At 45.5% G+C, this 21593-nt stretch overlaps 1 protein-coding gene across 29 annotated transcripts in view; it reads right to left on the bottom strand.

The window, feature by feature from the left end:
* Smarca2 (SWI/SNF related BAF chromatin remodeling complex subunit ATPase 2) overlaps nt 1-21593 on the bottom strand; it is a 167491-nt gene that overhangs the window by 73294 nt on the left and 72604 nt on the right. For 21 of the 29 annotated variants that reach the window (XR_015632072.1, XR_015632078.1, NM_001429134.1 and 18 more), the window contains 7 exon segments: nt 21045-21155; nt 18574-18816; nt 16740-16853; nt 9083-9190; nt 8176-8262; nt 3930-3976; nt 1379-1545 (listed from right to left, as the gene is read on the bottom strand). Coding sequence is in view for 27 of the 29 variants with exons in the window: in NM_001429134.1 (NP_001416063.1) it covers nt 1379-1545; nt 3930-3976; nt 8176-8262; nt 9083-9190; nt 16740-16853; nt 18574-18816; nt 21045-21155 (877 nt within the window). In the remaining 2 variants the exon portion in view is untranslated. 29 annotated transcript variants of the gene reach the window in all.

The raw sequence follows: 21593 nt of genomic DNA, 5'->3' as shown, positions 1-21593 counted from the left end.
AGGCCATACAGAAAACGAATCTAAAAACTTAAGAAAGAAAACATTTACCAAGTAGGTTTGGTTTACTTCTAATTAGCCATGTATGGGGGAAGGGGAAGACGGGACACATGGGACCGGAAGTAGCCCCAAACCTTCCAAGGAATATAAATTTTAACTTCCCACACATTTAACAATACTATTGCACCGCACCAGATGCAAAGGGTTATTAGAAAGGCTGGGCTCTCTGCACTCAGGGTCTCATGCTTGCTGGACAAAGCCTGCTCTTGACCCTGCACAACACTTCTTGACCACACTGCCAGACTTTCAAAACTGCTATCTCTTTAAACTCTGAAATACTATGGCCAGTATCTAATTTATCCATGTAATTTAGGGAATATCCCTAAATGTATATTTCCTTCTACTCACATTTCTTTATTAATGTGATATTCAAATTTCATTCTTTTATTCCCCCTTCTTCTTCTTCTTTTGGAGACAGGGTTTCACTATGTGGGCCTGGCTGGTCTGGAACAGGCAGGCCTTGAACTCACAGAGATCCACCAGCCTATTCTCTCCTGAGAGCTGGTTTGCAAGGTGTGCACTGCCGTGGCCAGTCAAAGTTCATTCTTAAATTTAGTCAACCTCGGGCTGGAGAGATGGCTCAGTGGTTAAGAGCACTGACTGCTCTTCCAGAGGTCCTGAGTTCAATTCCCAGCAACCACATGGTGGCTCACAACCATCTGTAATGAGATCTGGTGCCCTCTTCTGGCCTGCAGCCACATATGCAGGGAGAATGCTGTACATAAAATAAATAAATAAATCTTTAAAAAAAAAATTTAGTCAACCTCTTTAAACAGTTTTTGTGCTGCTGGTTTCTGTCAACTTGACACAGCTGGAGGCATTTGGGAAGAAGGGACCTCAATTGAGAAAGTGTCCCTACCAGACTTGCCTGTGGGTTAGCCTGTGAGCTGTCTTCTTGATTGATGGGTGAAGGGGGAGGGCCCAGCTCACTGTGGGCGGAGCAAACACTGAGATGGGTAAGAGAGCAAACTAAGCAAGCCTGAGAGAAGTGTTCCTCTGTGTGGGATCCTAGGAGTTGTGAGACGAAATAAACCCCGTCCTCTCCAGGTTTCTTTTGGTTGTGGTGATTTATCACAGCAATGGGAGGAAACCCAGTTTGCGACTCTGTGGTGATATGTATGTGGGACAAACAACCGCGCAAATCATGTCAACCATCAGAAGGGTACACAGGACATAAGCTTGCTACACAGCAGACCCACGCTCAGCCTGCAGGCCCACTTCTCAGTGTTCCTCCTCCTTTTTGGCTGAGAGTGGGGCTCAGGGACCCATGTCCCCTTCATTTGCAGTAGTGTGGCCTGAGGCCAGTGTCTCCAGCACTTACCATCAAGGCGCAGGTAAAGGAAGTTCCGAAAAGCAAAGTAATCCTCCATGATGGTCATGAGTGACGTCATCTGGCAGAAAAGCAGCACGCGGTGGTTAGTCGCTCTCAATTTGGGCAGAATACGATCAAGTAGCTCAAACTTTCCTGAGGCCCGATACAGCTCGGCCCTGAACCCGAAAATGCAAAACAAGAAGGCAGTATTACTGCTGTCTTCTTGAAAGATTGAGAAGTGCTTATCGCTTTTCAGATAGAGCCCTGTACAGAGCAAACATTCAACAAGGAACTGTGGAAGAATGAGGAAAGGGACAGAGATCAGCCCTAAACCATGCGAGCATGAACTGAGGGAAAAAAGCCATCCACACAAAACCCATAAAGGGTATGGTGTTCATGCTGTGTGGAAGGGAACCCTTCCACACCTTACGATTCTTTACAGTGTGCCATCAAGTTAACTTAGGACACTCATGATTCACTCAAATATTTATTGAGCACCTACTGAGTACAACACAACATGGGCAGGCATAAGGATAAAATGTATAGACACACATTGTGGTTGGGACTCTAAGGAAATCAGCAGGTGACAGCAAGACACCCAAAGTGCACCAACACTGCAGATCCTTTCAGAAATGAAGTCTTACTGAAGCATAGCCACACCCGTGCATTTCTGTCAGTCTGCACCAGCCAAGTCCACCAGGTACCACAGACTTGGTGCTCCACAAAGGTGAACACAGGTCCTGTGTGGCTCTTTACCAGTAAAGCTTGCCAATCACTGACTCTGTGTGTGTGTGTGTGTGTGTGTGTGTGTGTGTGTGTGTGTGTAAGTGAGTGTGTGTGTGTATGTGTGAGTGAGTGTGTGTGTGAGTGTGTGTGTGTGAGTGAGTGTGTGTGTATATGTGTGAGTGAGTGTGTGTGAGTGTGTATATGTGTGTGTGAGTGTGTATGTGTGTATGTGTGTATGTGTGTGTGAGTGTGAGCGAGTGTGTGTGTGTGTGTGAGTGTGAGCGAGTGTGTGTGTGTGTGTGAGTGTTTGTGTGAGTGTTTGTGTGAGTGTTTGTGTGAGTGAGTGAGTGAGTGAGTGAGTGTGTGTGGTCAGTGACTTCCCTAGAGAGAAATCATGTTAGTTAAAACCTGAAACAATGAGGGGAAAGACAACTAGGTGAGAAAATGAGGGCCTGTACATGGTGAGGAGATTGCAAGGAAAGGGGAAAAAAGCATCTGCATAGGCCCCGCAGAGTGCAGCCCAGCACACCTCACAAATGCCTCACAAACTAGGAACAGGAAATGGTGAGTGTAAGGGAAGCACAAGAGAGGCCAGAGGGAACCCTAGGGGCAGACTGGAGAGGTGGGAAGGGAGCAGGTATTAGGGAGTCCTCTGTGGCCTGTTCTGGCTTTCAATGCAATGGGCGGACACTGCTGTGCTGTAAACAGGACTGTGACCTTGAGTAACCTGTTCCACAGGGTTGCCATGGGCACCCTGTGAGCAGACAGGGGAGGGATAAGGTCCTGGCTTAAGGCAGGAGCATAAGGCAAAAACATGATGGAGAAGAGAGTCAATAGTGTGGTAAGGAGGAAGGATGGAGTAGTGCCTTCCTCCATGGTAAACCTTTTGATTTCAAACCAACAGGACCGTGGTGTGTCATACTGAAATTTACTCTTAGGGTTGAAAGCGTTTGAAACAATCACGCACATATATGCACGCGGTCAACAGCAGTGAAAACTTATCACCAGGGAGCAGAATGCGTGCCGTGGTGCATTTTGTTCCTCACAGGTCCATTTTCACGATTGTCTTCCTGTTGTCCATCCCTTACTCAGAAACTTGACCTTCAAAAGCTCACCCTGTACCCCTCACCACGCTGGAGGAAGCAGGAGTGGCCTCAAGGACCAGAGGACAATTGAAGAAAGGACTAAAAGAGGCAGCTGGCCCTAATTCTGTTCCTGTGGTCCCTGCCTGCCCCTGGGATCCAACAAGGACACATTTATCCTAATGTTTCATTTCTCCTGCTGTGACACAACACGTTCTGTGTAGGTTAAGCCTCACTGTTTTTCTGCAGCAAGGTGTGGCTATCTCTGTTCATGCTAACAACAACAGCAATAACAAAAAGTCTTAGATCATATTACAAAAACTGACTGAAAAACTGACCATTCACTTATGACGGACAAGACATTTTCTTCTGTGCATCAGAATGCTAAATAAACATCCATAGGAAATTAGTAAGAGAAACACTTCAAGCCCAAGCTACACTTTAGGTTAGCAGTCAACTTGCTCAGCACTGAAACATTTTTAGACTAGGAAACCACTGGTAAGTCTTTTAAATGAGATCTATGGCCTTTTGAACAGACGTTTGCTCAGGGCACGCAGAAATTTATGCCACTTAAAGGACAAGGGAAGGCTGCTCTCATTTCCTTTAGCAACTTCTGTCTCTCTGCAGAGGAGCAAGCAGGGCTAAGGAGGCTGGCAGTGTGTGCTTGTAGGATAGAAAATGCTACAGGAAAGAGGTCAGGAAAGTTCAGTAACAATGCATCTTGAAAGAGAAAAAATAAAAGGGGGATTTACCCATTGATGACCCCATTCGAATAGCCCAGGTGTTCAGCAAAGGATTCCTTAAAAACAAGAGAAGAAAGTGATTTTAATATATAATCATTAACTTCATGGCTTCTATAGTATTATCAGGGCATTGTCAAAGCAAACTAAATAGTCCCCAAAGAGCTAAACAACCATTGTAGAGCAAATCGGAAACTGGTGTCTCCAGGGTCCCACTGGAAAGACGTTCCTGGTGTTTCTTTGCTTTGGACTTCCTGATGTCAGGTTACCTCACTGACCCAACAGGACCTGAGCATGCACTGGCCAGGAGCTGAAGTAGGAACTGTTTCTGGGGATCCACACACAAACTCAGAGTCCAAGCTAAAGTCGGGGTTTAATTCAAATGGGTCACAACTGTCATTCGAGCATAAACGTAACACAGCCTTAGTCACCAGTAGAAAGAAGAGCAATTATATACCATTCATGGACCCCAGTCAGGCCTCCCTGTTCTCTTTACAAATAAAGCCTTCAGTTCAGTACTAGAACTTCAAGGCCCAACTTCCGCAGTTAGAACACAGAACTCAATTACTTCACTCCTTCGTTACTGACAAAGACGAACACATACTTGGCTGTTTTCCTGCTTTCCCTCTGCCCTCTTTATAGCAGAGGGATCTACTTGAGGGGCACAGGGCAAATCACACCTCTCCTTCAGCAGCCACTGCATCCAATCACTACAGCTTTTCCTGCAGGAGAAAAGACCCTACTACACCCCCTTCACACTTCAAGGTAGTTCCAGTCCCTCAGAGCACTGGCCTGTGGTTAAAATGACTCAGCCGAACAATGGACGGAACTCTGCTCCTCTTGCTAGCACCGCGCTGATGCTCTCACAGGTGGCACCCCTTACTAGATTTTTCAGCTCCCATTTCTGGCTCCAAATCAGGAAGGGAAAACTAAAGTCACGGGACATATCTATACACTAGTAAGAGTAGGCAGCCAACATCATTTAAAACACCCGGCTTTGGGGCATGGGGATACATTCCTCTATTACCAGATATTTGGAAGGCTGAGGTAGAAAAAAATCAATCAATCAATCAATCAATGAGATAAATCAATGTATGTAGGCTACATAGAGAGGCCCCTGCTCAAAATAAAACAGAGCTTTTATTTCTCAGGTTTGAGGGTCCCCAGGGAAAAGCCCAGTTTCAAAAGCAAAATTGTGGAATTATTTGGTATCAATACATGGCTGTTATGAAAAACAAAACAAAACAGAGCACCAGCAAACAAACGTAGCATCTTGGATCCGTAACAGCCAAAGATTCACTGACCACCACAGGCTCTGGTTTCTAGGAGATTCCTCAGAACTGTCACATAAACCTGCACCAGTATAATCTGTCTACAGACATCAACCCAAAGTGTAAACCAGCAGGCGCCGGACAGCATCTGCCCAGAAACCCACCACCTCACTCTTCCTCCTGAAGGTCCAGAAACTGGGGGGGGGGGGGTCGGGGGAGAGCTCCCTTCCTCCCCAAACAGCCCAAGCATGAAGGTAGACTGAGATGCGATTTCATCATGGCTAACCCCACAGTCTGTTACAGGTAAGAGTAATATCTCACAGTGGTTTTCCGGAATAGGTGACCAGTCAACCTGCCAAGCACTTCTTATGGTGCCCCACTCCCTATCCCAGCAATAGCAAAAAGCACCTACCATCTAATTAATGTGATTTTTTAAGGGCTACTTCTTCTGTTCTGATTTTAGTGTTGATCCAGGATGCTAGAGAAGGTCCTCAGTTTAGAGCACTGGCTGCTCTTCCAGAGAACTCAGGTTTTATTCCTAGTGCCCACTGAACACCTTATACCCATCTGTATCTCCAGGTCTGGTGTACCCAACGTGAAGCACAGACAGACACACAGGAAGAAACCCACACACAGAGGTTTAATTTTTTAAAAAATGTGAAGGTCAATCTACCTGTCAACCTTATCATCTATTTCTCTCTCAGTACAAAGGGAGGAGATAGCTTAGAGACTCGCCCTACCCAGTCACAGTGACAAAGCAGCCTGTGACAGGATCTCACAGATGCTCAATGGAGTCTCCTACATCTGTATATCTACATAGCTTACTGTAAGGACTTGTTAGAGTTCTCTTACAGTTAAGTTTTCACTTAGATCTCTAAACGCATGCCCTCCTTATCCTGGGGTCCTCTCTCAACTGTGCTGTGCAATGTTCAATGGACACGGGCTCCTGTGTCCAGACACCCAACCATGCACACGGATGCTGTCATGTCTAGAGACACTAGCCCTTATGCCCGTACTCTCATCGCATCCCCAGATGCTCTCTCTCCTCACATCCATCCCAGAGGTGGGGTTACTATTGCTATGAAGAAACAATGTGGCTGATACCAACTTGGGGAACAGAGAAAGTCGGCTTGCATGTTCTGAATCACAGTCCACTGAGAGAACCTGAGGCAGGAATTCAGGCAGGGAGGGAAACTGGCAGTAAGAACTGCTGCAGAGGCTGTGGATGGGTGCTACTCACCAGCTTGCTCCTCGTGGCTTTATCAACCTGTTTCCTTACTGTATCCAGGACCGCTAGCCCAGGAATGTCCCCATATACAGTAGGCTGGACCCTCTCCTAGCAACCATTAATTAAGGAAATGCTCTACAGGCTTGCCTATAACCAGATATCCAAGAGTCACTTTCTCAGTTGGGTTCCCTCCTCTCAGATGGCTACAGTTTGTGACAGACTGACATAAAAGTAGCCAGCACAGCCTTAACGTACTCACCTAGCAATCAGATGTTCCTGTGTCTGTGGATACTTTCTCAGAATGTCCGGCTATTCTTCCTTCTATCATACCCTCCCTTAGGTCAATATTTTCTTCCTGCATGTTTTCCCTGTGTGTGACTGCTATCCCAAGATCTGAGGATGCTATTCCTAGAATAATGGATGTGCTTTTACACCCATAAATACTGTTCTCTGTCCACAGATGTTCTCCCTGTATCTAAAGATGATCTCCTACGCACAAGAATGCTACCCCCTGTGATCAAAGGTGCTCTCCTAACGCATTTGGATGTTCTCTCCTTGCCCATAGATATTCTGTGTCTATGGGTGGTCCCCTATGTTCTTGGATGATCTCCCTATGTCTGTGGATACTGCCCCTCTACCCACAGAAGCTCTCCTTATGTCCTTGGATATTGTCTCGGTATCCAAAAATGCTTTCTCTCATATCCACAGACCCTACCATCTCTGTGAGGACCTTCTTCTCTATTTTGGACTTTTTCCCGTGTGTGTGTGTGTGTGTGTGTGTGTGTGTGTGTGTGTGTGTGCGTGTGTGTATTTTCTTTCCTAAGGACTTGAGGGCCATAGAAGTGTCAGGCCTCACTAGCTCAGCCTGCTGAGATGGGCCTCTAATATAGGAAGGGATGCTAAGAAAGTATTAACTGATCAGACATGCAATGGCTACCAAAGTAAACCGGGGTGGGGTCAGGGTACTTAAAGGTAATAAGAGTTCAACTCATTTGGTGCTGTAATTCAGCTTTAGTTTTCTGGAAGGTTCTGTCGATTGTTTAAACAGAGAAGAGCCTTGCACTGTCTTTCTTCTTTGCCATTTCTCCTGCTATTTTGTAGTAGGCAGTGGCCCATGTGGTCCTGCAGACGGGAAGGCATTCCTGGGCCTCTGCTCAAGCCAGCTGCCCCACAAGAGTGAGCCTGGTCAAGGCAGGGATCTTATTCTCATGGAACAAACAGGAGAGAAAACGCCCTGTGGTCTGAAAACAGGATTCTAGAGACCTAAGTGTCAGAACAAAGTAAATCTGCATCATCATGAGGGAAACCAGGCAGGAAAAAAAAATATCAATCTATGTCAGAGGCTAATGCCAGCATCTCTGACAAGGACAGTGTTTCAAGAACATCTTTCTCTTTCATTTCTATAAGCACATTATTTAAGTATTTCTCCCAGCCCTTCTGAGGAAGCTGGTTGCACATGTCATTATCTTCAATTTCAGAGCTCCCACAGTAACAAGGTAATTCACAGCATTTACCCAAATCCACATAATGAGCCCATGCTTCCAACATTTCCTCGCTACTCTCAACTCTTAGTTATACAATTCCAGATGCTCAGGCAGTCAGTGCCAAAGCAAATCCACACCCAGGAAACAGGTCTGTTAACTCTGCCTGAAAAGCCAGGACCATACCAGCTGGACATCTCCACAAAGGCTTTACACACAGTAGGGGTTTGCCTTGCTAACTAGCACACTAAGGATGGAAGGACGCACTACAGACTCACCTCAATGTGCTGAAACATATATGGGTGGTTGCATATCTTTCGCAGCTGCATGATAGTGTTCATAAGCGTCTTGGCACCTCCTTTCCCCTGAGAGTGCAAGGAAGAACTAATTACTCATGGAGCAAGTATTTCTAATTTTTTAAAACTAGGCTTCAAGGGTATAGCTTCCTGGTGGAGTTTATGCACAGCTTATGAAAGGCCTGGGCACAAGTCAAGTACTGAAGGAAGAGAAGAGAGGAGAGGGGAGGGGAGGGGAGGAGAGGAGAGGAGAGGGGAGAGAGGAGAGGAAGGGAGAGAAGAGAGGGGAGAGGGGAGAGGAGAGAGGAGGGGAGGGGAGGGGAGAAAAAGGAAAGAAAGGAAAAGAAGAAAAGAGAGAGACAGAGACAGAGAGACAGACTGAAAGAAAGAACACAGGGTCCTATGTCTTTTTAGCACCTTCACCCCCACCCCTCCGAGGCCCAGAGTTCCAGTTGCTATTTAGCCTTTTCTGAGTCAGATATAACATCATCCTTGTGATTAACTTAGCCTACAAGGAAGCAATTCTTACAAAATTACATCAAGCTGATAGCTTGGTATCGCATCTGTCTTTAGGATTCTAGCAGATAATATATAAAAGGTGCTACAGAGAGAAACTGGGCTTTAAAACATCCTAAAGCACCACACAGTGCTGCCCTCTCCTCGCAGAGCTACCAAGAGCACTGTTAAGGTTTTGGTAACAGAAACATTATCGGGGGCATAGACCCCCAATGTAGTTAAGAGAGTAACTCCTGTAGTCACCTCAAAGGTGGTGTTTTGCAGGAGCAAGGGCCCACGCACAGGAAGGCTTCCTGGAAATGCTCAAGCCACAGCCGTGAGACAAGGACAAGTCACACTGCAGTGCCTGGGTCTCCTGGCTTTCTAAGCGTACCTTCTTATCCTTCTCAGACCCGTCCGTGAGGAGGATGCCCTTGGCCTGCATATGACGGTACAGGATCTTCTGCAGAGCGGACATATCACACTTGATCACATACTCAACCTGGGGACAGAGAGCAGAATACAGGTAAGTACGCAACAGGAGGGCTGTCCAAAGACGGCATAGGAGACGGGGCTACTGTGGCCAGTCCTGGAAGCACAGATGGGGTAGCTGTTTCCCCTTCCTGGATTCATGAGATGGGATAGGGCCATATTGCAGACCAGAGTCCTCCAGGTCAAAAAAGCACCATGATGAGGGTGAGACCCTTAAAAGCCTGCATGTAGAAGATGTAAACTCGTGATTTCCTATCATTTCTTGATCTAATATTTGAGAAAGTGGCTTGCCAATTGTGCTATCCAAAAATGTTCATTACAGTGTATGTTAGGTGTAATATTTCTCCTGCTTCTTGGTCCTGTATACATTCATATGAACTGAACAGTAACAGGAAAGCTGGTGACTGCCCTTGCTCCTCTGACTTTCTTTGTAAAACATCTCTAAATGGCTACATGCGGCTACCCCAGCACTTATCTTACAGTAAGATTTATAACAAACCCAGGTTGACTGCGATTAATCGCTACTCTCAAGAAACGATAGGACACCCCACTGTGAAGACATGAGATTAAAAAGAATTAACTCACAGCAGGACACAACTTCCACAACCTCATGGCAGGACAGGCCCCACCTCCTGTGTGTCCAGTTAAGAAAAGACAAAGTCCATCTTATAACACTTAATGGGGATTCACACACCCCCAGCTTATAACGCACTTTCGAGCCTTCAGCCTGCTGGGAGTGCAGAAATCAGACTTATTTTACATTGCCATTTTTCCTTAGTCCCAAGGATACAAATGTGCAAAATTCAAAGTAAATGCCAGACTGCCACCTGGATATCTAAGAATGTGATTAAAGGAAATCAGCCAATTGCCCGGGATGTGATCATCTGCTTAAAAAGCGATGAGGCTGTTTTCAGCATCGAGGGCCAGAGGGAGGAGGTCACGGATGAAGAGAAGGTGAATATTCATTTGGCTGCAACTTTTAAAAGGAGCCGGAGGCCTTACTGTCTCTTCACACTAGGCAATTACAGGAAGGCTGGGTTTTTTTTGCATGGATGTTACCTATATAGGATTGGTTAGTAGCCTTCCAGGACTGAGAGGAAAACCAATCTTTAAATATAACGGATCAGTACATGCTTAACACAGTCTCTTTGCTTTGCCCATCTGACCGTGTCTCCTCTTTATTCTCCTTATGTAGTGGGATTTTCCTGAGGTAGACCTGACCCAGATTATATACATTTGATATATATAGTATGACATTTCCCCCTAAACATTCACTGGCAAAGAATTACCACTATCCTAGTTTTTCAAGAGCTCTCAACTCGCAATGAGAAATTTGACTTTGGGAAGAAAAATGTTAAATTTAAACTTTAGCCGGTTTAATAACAGTGGCATCAAGGGTCAATATTTAGGCTCTACAAATTGCTTGGTGTGCCTTTTCTCATTTGAGCCTCACAAACCCTGCATAACATGGTCACATTTAGTTTCCTTACTTCATAGTCAAAGAATCTGAGCGTCCAGGAGGTTAATCTCCTTCCAGACTCAGCCTAAGGATGACCAAGGAGACTGGTTCACAGGCTCAGCCTGACATTCACCTTTGCCTCTTGTCACCTCCCTACTGGCCCGTTCATACTTCCCAGTGTATAGAAGACAAGACTGCTACTTTTTAAAGGCGTGTCAGGAGACTGAAGATCCAGGGACAAAGACAGAGCCTGCACTTTCTGTCCGTCAGTCAGCCATTTCTAAAGGCTTGAGGTGAAGTTGAGGAAGAAAGAGGCTACCTGATGATACACGCAAACAGGATGCCAAGCATTGGAAATGAGGTGAGACCCTCTAGAGCTACTACCCTTCCTGATGCTGTGATTGCTTAACAGTTCCTCGTGTGTGGTGTCCGCCAGTCACAAAATCATTTCACTGCTACTTCATAACTGTAAGTTTGCTACTGTTACGAATCATAATGCCGATTTTGAATACTGAAAGATGAATTTAGATCACGGGTTCGAGGATTCCAATCAACAGGCCTTGGCTTAGTTGATTCTGAGCCCAGGTCGAGGTAGAACGTCAAGGTGGGAGAATTGAATGGAAGAGGGAGCTGTTTCCTTATGGGGTCCGGAAAGCATGGAAGGGAAGGGGTAGGATCCATATAATCTGACGTGTGATCCCCAAAGGGATCGAGACCCACAGGTTGAGAACCACTGCTCTCAAGGGTTACAGAGCTGCTCTGGAGTGAAGACAAACAAGGCCTCCCCCTTTACTTCAATAAGGAGTTGGTGAGATCCAGCGACCAAATCTGTTGCTACAAGCTCCACAAGTGCATTTTACCTTCGCTCCTGAGGAGTCTCTAACAATGGCAGGGATTTGTTCGCCCCTGTACTTTTCTCCGAGCTTAGGTCGTCTGTAATATTAGGGATCCTTTCTAAAGTCTAGTGTGCCCCCAAGATCTCCTAGGATCAGTGAGATGATACAGTGGAGAAAGATGCTTGCCTCCAAGCCTGAGGACTTGAGGACAATCCCTGAGAGCCAATAGTAGGAGAGAACCAACTTCCTGACCTCCGCATGCACCATGACATGTGTGGACACAGTTCCAACATAGCACATGCACATGAGTATGCACATGTGTGAACCAAGTAAATAACTGCAATTTTTTAATTCCCCTAAGAGCCCTAATAACAGAGAACAACTTTCTTCCCTATGTCCCTCAAAGAAAATGGCCCTGGACCTTGTCTTATGACACGGATCTTCTTTCCAACGCATGCCTATAGATTTTTCCCAAGCATCACTATATACATATAGTAATAGTAACATCTCTAGAAATGAGTTGAGGCCCATAGCATAGTGGGACAACCTCAGAGATAGATGCTTTACGGCCTTATATAATGATGCCAGTGTGGTGACGCCTTTTTATCCATTCCATCCTGAGGACTCCACGTGTAGCCAATGAAGACCCCCGGGAGGCACACAGAAGAAACAGCATGGCTTTCCTCTCATTGTCCTGTGCTCACACTGTCCCACATTCCCACCTCTGCTCGCTGGCAGATTCTCTTCAATCCTTAGCCTAGTTAAGAATCAGATCAAGATTGGGGATACAACTCAGTTAGAGCAGATGCCGAGCATGTGAGCAGCCCTGACTTCAATCCCCAACACTTTGAACCAAGACATCAGATCATATGAAACCTACCTTTGCAGACACAAGGATTCTGCAGTTACAACATGCAGAATGTGAACACACAGGCAAGTGAGAATGGCTGGACACTGAGAGGCTCTAGTGGGAGGACTCAACCCAAGCTTCCCCTCTGACCCCCGGGCATAGAGTGATCTTGTAACAGCCACGCATACTCCCTAGTATCAGGGTCATCTTGCAGGTTATAGATCTATAGAGCTTAATCTTTTTATTTTAAGAGAAATATAAATATACATAGTTGCCCTAGCCTCACTCTGCACTCAAGGGGGTTATAATTGAGCACCTTCTGTATACCCTGCTGCTATACCCATGTATGAACACTGGAGGCCCCTTCCTTAGAGCATTTTGTTGGTTGGGTGAGGTTGCCTCCCACCGCCACACCAGTACTCGGTGTGAACAGATCTCATGTCAAAGGTCAAGTCTGTCTACCACTCACGTCATATCTTCCATTCTGTGGTAGTATGTTTAACCTGCTCTGAGTGTGAGGAAATACACAGAGGAACCAACTGAGCGTTACACTCAGGGAAATACGACACAGTAAAGAATCCTAATAGCTGCGCCATTCTCAACTGGGTTGGCGCTAAGCTCACCCTTCCCAAATGCAATGGCACCCTAGTAAGGCGGGTATGTGAGAGTTCCTCCAAACACAGAGGTGGTACACAAAGTGAAATTGGTGACTTCTGCTAAGAGATGTTTCCTGCTAAGAGGCAGTCTTGACAGCCACCGGGACTGTGTTTATTCAAGTTCTAAGGACAAATGAGGCACTGACTTCATGCATCTGATACTGATACCCAAGAATCCTGTGTCAGCGAATGTTCTAATCAATCCCCGCAAGCAGGTGAATATATCGGTTACATGGTCTGAGGATTCCTGCCCGCCACTTGATTCAGTAGAGCCTGAGCTTTCTTCAGAGCTCCTGCCTGTGGATTTTTCTTCATTCCAAATTTTCATTACGGAAGGATAGATCGTTGAAACAATGTGGGCCAGTGTGTAGCAGTCCCACATAGTGAACAGAGATTTTTCAGCGAACAATTCCACTTACAAAGGTCTTGGGTCCTGGAACCCGTGGTATGAGAGAGGAATGATCGTAATAATTAATTCTATTAAGCATTCTCAGCTTTATATAACAAGTTGTCCATCTAAGCAAAGCTCTTTCCTGTGCTCTACTGAAATTATGTATTTAAAAAATCAGGATTGATATTAGATGCTCCAAGCTCTTGTTAAGTGCAGACACTGTGAGAACGCACATGCATGCGTGGCATACATGTAGCAGGAGCAGGCACAGGCTACACATGCATGGAGATGTCACTGTACACACAGCCAACCACATTATTGGTTCTTAAGATTATGAATTCACAACTTCAATGGGAGCTCAATCAAAAAACTAAAGTTTCATGTAGTTGAAGTTGCCTTATATAATCCCTTTTCTATGAACTAGCATTCTTTCCTGGATGTAAGAAATGGGCTTTGAGCAAACGATGGGGGCACAGTATATCTCCTGCTCACTAGGCATTCCATTAGCCTACTGAGAGCTGGCTTTCCTGGGCAGCAGAGGTGCCTGTAGGAGAGGCCAAGAGTATGCAAAGATGCTCACCAATATTCAGTATCAAGCCAATGGAATTAAAGATGCAACTTCATACCTACTAAAATAACTGGAACCTGGAAACAAACAGTATTGACACTAAAAACAAGCCGGGCAACACAGAGCGTGGATGAGCATGAGGAAGAATGGGAATACTCATATCTTGTTGCCACTAGGACTACACAGCGTATGGAAAGGTGCAGAGAACACTGAGATCACATGATTTTATAAGACCCTTATAATTCACTCATTAACCAAAAAACTCAGTGATTATACTGCTGGCTGTTCACTCAAGTAAAATAAAAACACGTCACACAAAAGCTTGCATCCAGATGCCCACAGCAGCTCTACTCAGACTGTCAGGGTCTGGAGAGATGGCTCAGCAGGCAGGACCATTTGTAGCTCTCATAGAGGCTACACGTTAGCTCCCAGGACCCACATTGCTTACAAACATAGAACTCCAGCTCCAGAAAGTCTAGAACACTCTTCTCGCATAGGTGCGTGCACACACACGCACACACACACACACACACACACACACACACACACACCTAAAACACACAAGCAACCCAGTGTCCTTCAACAAAACCGAACTCACTGTTTAACCTTGGGTAACTTTCTGGATGGCTTACAAACACATTACGCGGACTGAAGAGAACCCAGATGCGAACAGTAACTCATTCCAATTTCAGTCAGCTGGCATTCCCTGGGGTGGCAGACAGCTCAGAGGTCACAAGAGGCTTAGCAAGGGGTGTGAAGGCAGAGAACATGCCAGCATTGTACTCCGAGTACAGAGGAGTACAGGCCTAGCTGTGCAGAAGAGAACAGGTCAGGTGAGGGAACAGAGTGTGGTTTGGTTCTGAACACAGTGAAGTAGACATTTGTTAGGCCCACAGAACTGTAAACTCAAGGGAGCATGGTTCTGTACAGCAATCTTACCAGATGTAAACAGAAGTTAAGATTAAAATGCACTTTCCTGATTCTTCAGGAAAATATTTGAAAATAAAATACTACAGATGGATTTAGCTTTTTTTTTTTTTCTGTCAACAGCTATGAATCTTTTACGGTGTCTTTTACTCAGGCCACGTCAGATGTACATAGCTTGTACTTATACGCAGCAGGTAGTAGAAAAAGACCCTTCGCCCCCAAGGATGGCACTTAAATTTCCAACTTTGCCCACATTAAAAAACTATGAATGAGGTAATGAAAATAGAGAATAGGTATTGATCGGCATAGATACTGATTGGGACAAGTCATCAAAAGCCAAACATACGCCCTAGATAGGGAAGAAAGAAGGCCGTGGAAAACACAGTAAAGATAAGAGAACAGTGAGAGGAGGTTTTAAGTGGACCAGAGAGTAGAGCTTCAGTCAACAACAGAAGCGGTGGAATAAATTCACAAGGAGAAAACAAAACAAAAAGCAAAATGAAACAAAGAAAGCAGCACCAGGACAGCACAGATTAAAGCAGTGCATCCACATGCCTAGCACTTAGACCTCACAGCAGTCCTGGTCATATTTTCCAGGTCACCGATAAGACCACTAAGGTTACCCTGGGCTAAATGACGTTCCGACATTCACATCAGAAGTAACAGAGGATGTAGGGGGGCCCTGTGCCCACTGATGGGCAGAGTGAACCGTTTCCACCCTGCCAAGTTGCCTCTAGGACAAGGTAGAGGAGTTGCCTTTAAATATGGGATACCTAGAAAGGCATCCACACGATAGGTACACACAGAGCATCGCCATTACCCATAGAGGTCAAGACCATAGGAGGCAGAAGTGAGTAAAAGCATTTGATCCCCATGTTGCAATCACTAGCAAAATAAAATATGCACCTACACTTTTACCAGGATAGGCATGGTGTAGGAATTTTATTTTTATTTTTTGTGACTATTCATAAATAAGGAATTGAGGTATAAAGTTCTCTCATAGCAAAGTGATCATGTCCGTTAGCCAGCTCCCACTGTACCACAGATGGGACACACCAATCTGTCCAGTAATTGTTACTAAAAAACCCTCCAATTCAAACAACAGCCCGGCTCGGATCCAACCCATCATATACAAATACAAACATATCAAAAAAAACAAAAAACAAAAAACAAAACAGTATTGAATACTCAGCAAAGCCACCTTTTAGAGAATGGAACTTCATATGTCCATGTTTCCAAGAGAAGACCAGTGTTCAGTAATCAAAATTCAAGTCCAATACTAACCTGGGCTCAAAGGAATTTTACAGAATTAAAAGCTATTCCCTAAGATGAAACTACTTGCCTAGAAGCTCCCAGGTAAGCCTACAGGAACTCAGTTACACCAGACAAACCTACATCCTAGCCTGTAGTTTACAGCAACTCTCTTTCTATCACAAATACTAAACATTGAATGAACCTTCTGGAAACCTGGCATATACTACTGTTCCCTTCAATGATGACAGGAGTAACAAATGTCAATCCTTATCTGCTTTAGCCCAGGACTGCCGATCTGTGTACCAAACGCTATAGGTCATAAACTCAGTAACTTAAAAATGTATATATAAAGTTAAAATGCAATTAGGTTCCAAGAGTTTGATTAATTAAACCTGCCCCAGAGTTAAGAGAAACCATACTGAAAATGTTGTGATGCTCCCCACCCCCACCCCAGCTCTATCAAACACAAAGGGTTTGAGGATATTGTCAAGATGCCTGTCACGATTTCACTTTCAACTGAGCTCTACGCCTGCTATTTCAGACACGCAGCCTCACAGACAGGTACTGAAAACCCACACCCAGGAGGGGAAAGCCCCACAACTCTTATTCGCAACTCACCTTTTCTGGAAGCTGAGACTCAACCTCTTTCTTCAGCCTCCTCAGTAAAAAGGGTCTCAACACCTTGTGTAGACGCCTGATGATCAAAATGGTTTCTTCTTCGTTCAGGTCCACCTGCAAAACCCACTTAGGTGAATTCCTGAAGGAAGTCTTGCAGAGTAAAACACTCATGGGTTTCACTACAGACTGAAATCACACATGCTATCAAGCCAGATTGAGGACAGCCATCTATACCTCCAAATTCTCTTCCTACCTGCCTGCCCCATGGGAATAAAACGACCTCCAAATAGGAGTCTTTGCCTTAGAGCTTAATTCTGTGGGAAATGGCCCTGGAACAAAGTTTCATGTTAATAGTAGAGCAGTCCCAGACTTCACAGAATATGGACAGCAATAAGGACTGACTTAAGACAATGCAGGATGAGAGAAGGGGGCGACAGTTTATGCGTGCTCCTATGTTAGTTTAAGTCCTTGACTTTTCTTGTGCCCCGTGCAGAAACATACAGAAGGATAGGTGCTTGAATGTGGAAATGAGAACATGAGTGAGTCCTCTTTATGCTACTCTACTACAGCCCTGTCTGTGATGGTCTGAATGAAAATGGCCCCACAGGTTCATAGGGAATGGCAGAATCAGGAGGCGTGGCCTCATTGGAGGGGCGTGGCCTTGCTGGAGGAAGTGTGTCACTGGGCGTGGTTTCAGAAGCTTGAGTCAGGACGAGCATCCCTTTCCTTTCTGCTTCAGGCAGATCTGGATGTGGAACTCTCAGTTCCGCCTTCCATTATGTCTGCCTGCATGGTGCTGTGCTTACCGCCATGATGATAAAGGACCGAATCTCTGAACCTGTAAGCCAGGCCAGTGAAATGTTTTTCTTCCTAAGAGTGACTGTGGTCGTGGCAGCTCATCGCAGCCATGAGAGCTTGACAGCTCCTTTCCTTTTCTTTGCCCAAATCCTGTTCAGCTTTAGTCATATTTTATGAAAACACTGTACATTTTTGTTCACCTTCCTTTGTTAGCCTCTAGGGGGGCAGACTTAAGTGACGTTGCTCTCTCCAAGTCAGTTAATGAACAGAAAATGTACCTATTAGGCACCTCAAGATTAAAGGGCTAAGAGTTCAAACATAAGTTCTCTAGAGCATTTGAGTAGCTTTTTCATTCCTAGAGTCAAGGAGCTGGGAATCACAATGGTATGTGCCTGTCTGGGATTTTGGCTTTTTTTTTTTTTTTAACTTGCAATAGCCCAAGGCTGCCTTTTATGAGCTCAAACAAAAGATAAAGGGAGGAGGAAGAGGAGGAGGAGGAGGAGGAGGAGGAGGAGGAGGAGGAGGCATGTAAGAGTAGCTACTCCAGGATTTAAAAGGTATTTATGTACAGATAAAATGGAGCCTTACATTAAAACATGAAAAAAATGTGTGGAAAATTAATATTTCCATTCAAACTCTACGTGGAATTGCATAAAAGAAGACTCCTGAGTTTAAAACAAAGAAATATTTTTGGTTCCTACTGGATTTATTGATTTTGGTCTGGTTAAAGTGATTCAGCCAACATCTCCAGTCTCACCCTCCCTGCGGCATGCTGTGGTTGAACACTCTACCAGTCAGGAAAAAGCTGGCAAAAGGAAGAGGCCGGGTTGCCACATATGAATCTAGATTCAGAAGGTAAAACGTAATCCCCAGTGAGATCCCATCCCACGCACTGAGCTAACAACATTGTAAACCACCCTGTGGGGTTTCTGTGACCCTGGGCTTTCACTTCTTCATCACACAGGGGCAAATTCTCACCCTACTCCTGCCACCCCCCACCCCCCCCCATCCTCCCCACCCCACGCTTGGCCAGTACCCTTTCGCCGGTCATGGCAAACGGAGCATTAAACCACTGCTCAAATGTGCTGCAACTCTTGAAGATTGTAGGGAGGAGGAAGTTGAGGAGGGCCCAGAGTTCGGGGAGCTTATTCTGCAGCGGGGTCCCAGTCAGAAGGATCCTTCTGGGGGCCACGTAGTGTGTGTTCAGGACCTGGGTCAGCTTGCAGTGATGGTTCTTCATTCGGTGGCCTTCGTCCACTATCATGTATTTCCACCTAATCTGCAGGACAAAAGGACGCACCAATGTGTGGCTGGGAAACAGACATACAGAGGTTTCCAAGTGGCTACAGGCTTGAGTGGAGAAAACAAAGAATCCAGTTTGGCACAAGATGCAGAACGACACTCTTCAACAGAAAAGAATCCCAGCTAATGGAGTATTGCCCATGCCTGGCAGGGTATTAAAGCAACAATGTTTCTCCCAGGACAAGTGATTTCAATCCACCTTCTAGAAACAGTATCTGTGGTTTCCAATGGTGTTACACCATGTGAGAAGGGTTATTTGACCCCCACAGGTTGAGAAATGCAGGCCTACACAAAAGAGACATTGGTTTAAAAAAAAAAGTGCTGTTCCAATGTTTCTGGCTCTGGGGTGAAACAGAGGAAGCCGGCAGGCAAGGGGGTGGCCTAATTCTCACCTCCTCATTAGAAGTATCAGTGAAGCCAGGGGAAAGAAAGAAAATCATCAGCCAAGCTATGTTATCCAAATAAAAGAAACTTCCAGCATTCTTGGGGCCCCTTTCTCTACCAGCGTCAACTGTGTAGAATGACCAAGGTCCTGCAGTCACCTTGCCAGCAGCAGTAAAAAGAGACCCACAGATAAAAAATGCATCTAGGTAGACGTTCTAAGTCTACTTTCTTCCTCAGTTAGGCTTGGGGAAGCAGCAAGGAACCAGAGACCTTTGATTCCGCCACCGAGTAAGTACTAATTAGGTCTTCTGCTTGGAAAAATTACTACCCCTTTCTGGAGCTCCGCTTCTCCAGTAACAAATAAAAGCACGGCATCTCGTTACCGGGCATCTCCGATGACTTTTGAAATACATATGCACAAGACACAGATGAATTTTTTTAGGGATCTCAGAGGTACACGCACATTCCCACAGTAATATTGGAGACACGTCATTTTTGACACTGCCAAATTCATCTCGGAGCATGAGGAACTGGAAGGCAGTATTGCTGCCACTGTCATCTCAATTATTAAACCTCCCCTGGGCATGCGTTTCCTTTATGTTATTTCCTATGATACCACGAAGGGAGCGCACAGCTCCCAGAGCAAAGGTTTAATGCAGAGATGGAACCCCCAGCCACAGGGATTCTGTTCAGTTCTGACCGTAACTTACTTTTAGATTAGACTGATTTCCAAACACCACGGGGTAAAAGAAATTACTATGGGGGGGGGGGGGTAGGGGTAAAAATTAAGTTTTCATGATTTGTTCCCGGAAGATGGTACTTCTGACTTCCTGCATGAATACATTAGGAGACAACATGATATAAATGGGAAGGCACTCTTCTCATTTGTGGCTAAAGGACAACTTCAGACATTCAAATGAGTCGCCAGGTAGGTCACAGAGACGACTCTTTCTTGCCTCCAAGTAAGTAGCCGCAGGAGGGGCCCCGAGTAATTTAAACAATAATTGCCCATTATTTTTACCAGGGAAACCTGAAAACAGATAAAGTACCGGAGCTTCAGCTTGGAGAAAGGTGTGGGTGGAGGAGGCGGAGGACACCAGCTGGAGGGGGACCTGCTTGCCTTCAGAGAGGGGAGGGGCATAAGAGGAGCGAAGCCCTGCTGACAGTAACCCAGGGCAACAAAAACAATTATTTTCTTTCCAAGCACATTCAGAACTGCTGGAGAGAAAAGTGGAATCCAGGTGAATTTTCTTAATCGATGTGAGAGTGGGGCTGGAGAGATGGCTACTTTCCCGAGGATCTGGGTTCTACTCCAAGCACTTATAACCCTCTGTGACTCCAGGCCCAGAGGATCTGATGCCCGCTTTGGCCTCCACAGACACCACACACATGTATGTCTGCAAGCAAAACACTCATACTCATCAAACAAACAAACAAAAATTAGACAAACCAAAAAGATGGGGACTCACTGCAAACGAACAGGAAAAGGCCCAGGATAAATCAACCAATCAATTTCTCTCTCTCTCTCTCTCTCTCTCTCTCTCTCTCTCTCTCTCTCTCTCTCTCTCTCTCTCCCCTCTCCTCTCCTCTCCTCTCCTCTCCCCTCACCCCCATCTCCTCTCCCTCTCCCTCTCACACAAACACACACAAAATACCATACAAAAATATTAAATCCCATGACCAAGATTTCAAGAGGGAAAAAAAAAGCTAGCCATCCAATGACCAAATTATACTATTGAGTATAATTTGCAGGATACTTTACACTCCAGTGAGATGATCCACCATTAGAGATAAAAAAAAAATTTTTAAAAAAGCCCATACCTTTGCAAGAATGTGCTTGTCTTTTATAATGTACTCGTAGGTAGTCAGGAGGACATTGAATTTGCCACTCCGTAACTGGGGAACAAGGGAGCGTCGCATGGCAGGGGTACCCTGAATGGGAAGAAAAATACATCGATCAGCCACCGGAAGCACGCAGGTGCTATTTCTCACTGTCCGGGGCTTAATGGAACCTAGACAGGTGATGTGCACGTCACCGTATTATCATGCACTGATCTGTTATCTCTGAAGTGGAAGCCAAACCACACAGATCTTGACCCTTTCCAGATCCTCGCGGGAAGGTTTCCCACTTACAACCGAGGAAGGAGAAAGAGAGAGAAGGAAATTGCAGTGAGCCTGCAGTAGTGGGGAACCCGCTGCTTGGCTGAAAGGCTCTCTTTCTGTGGGAGCGTGCAGCAGGCAGCCCCAGCGCCCCGGTAATTGCCTGCAAAGGCAGGAGGAGCATTCTGCACAGTAGCAGCCCACAGCAAGCCGGTCGGCAGCCACACAGAAAGTGTGATATTTGTCATTTGTATTACTCTCATCAGAAAC

This window comes from Rattus norvegicus, chromosome 1 (genome assembly GCF_021556685.1).
Source record: "Rattus norvegicus strain SHRSP/BbbUtx chromosome 1, alternate assembly SHRSP_T2T, whole genome shotgun sequence".
NCBI classification, from domain to species: Eukaryota; Metazoa; Chordata; class Mammalia; order Rodentia; family Muridae; genus Rattus; species Rattus norvegicus.
Note: the sequence above shows the minus strand (reverse complement) of the source record. Positions and strands in the feature narration are given on the sequence as shown.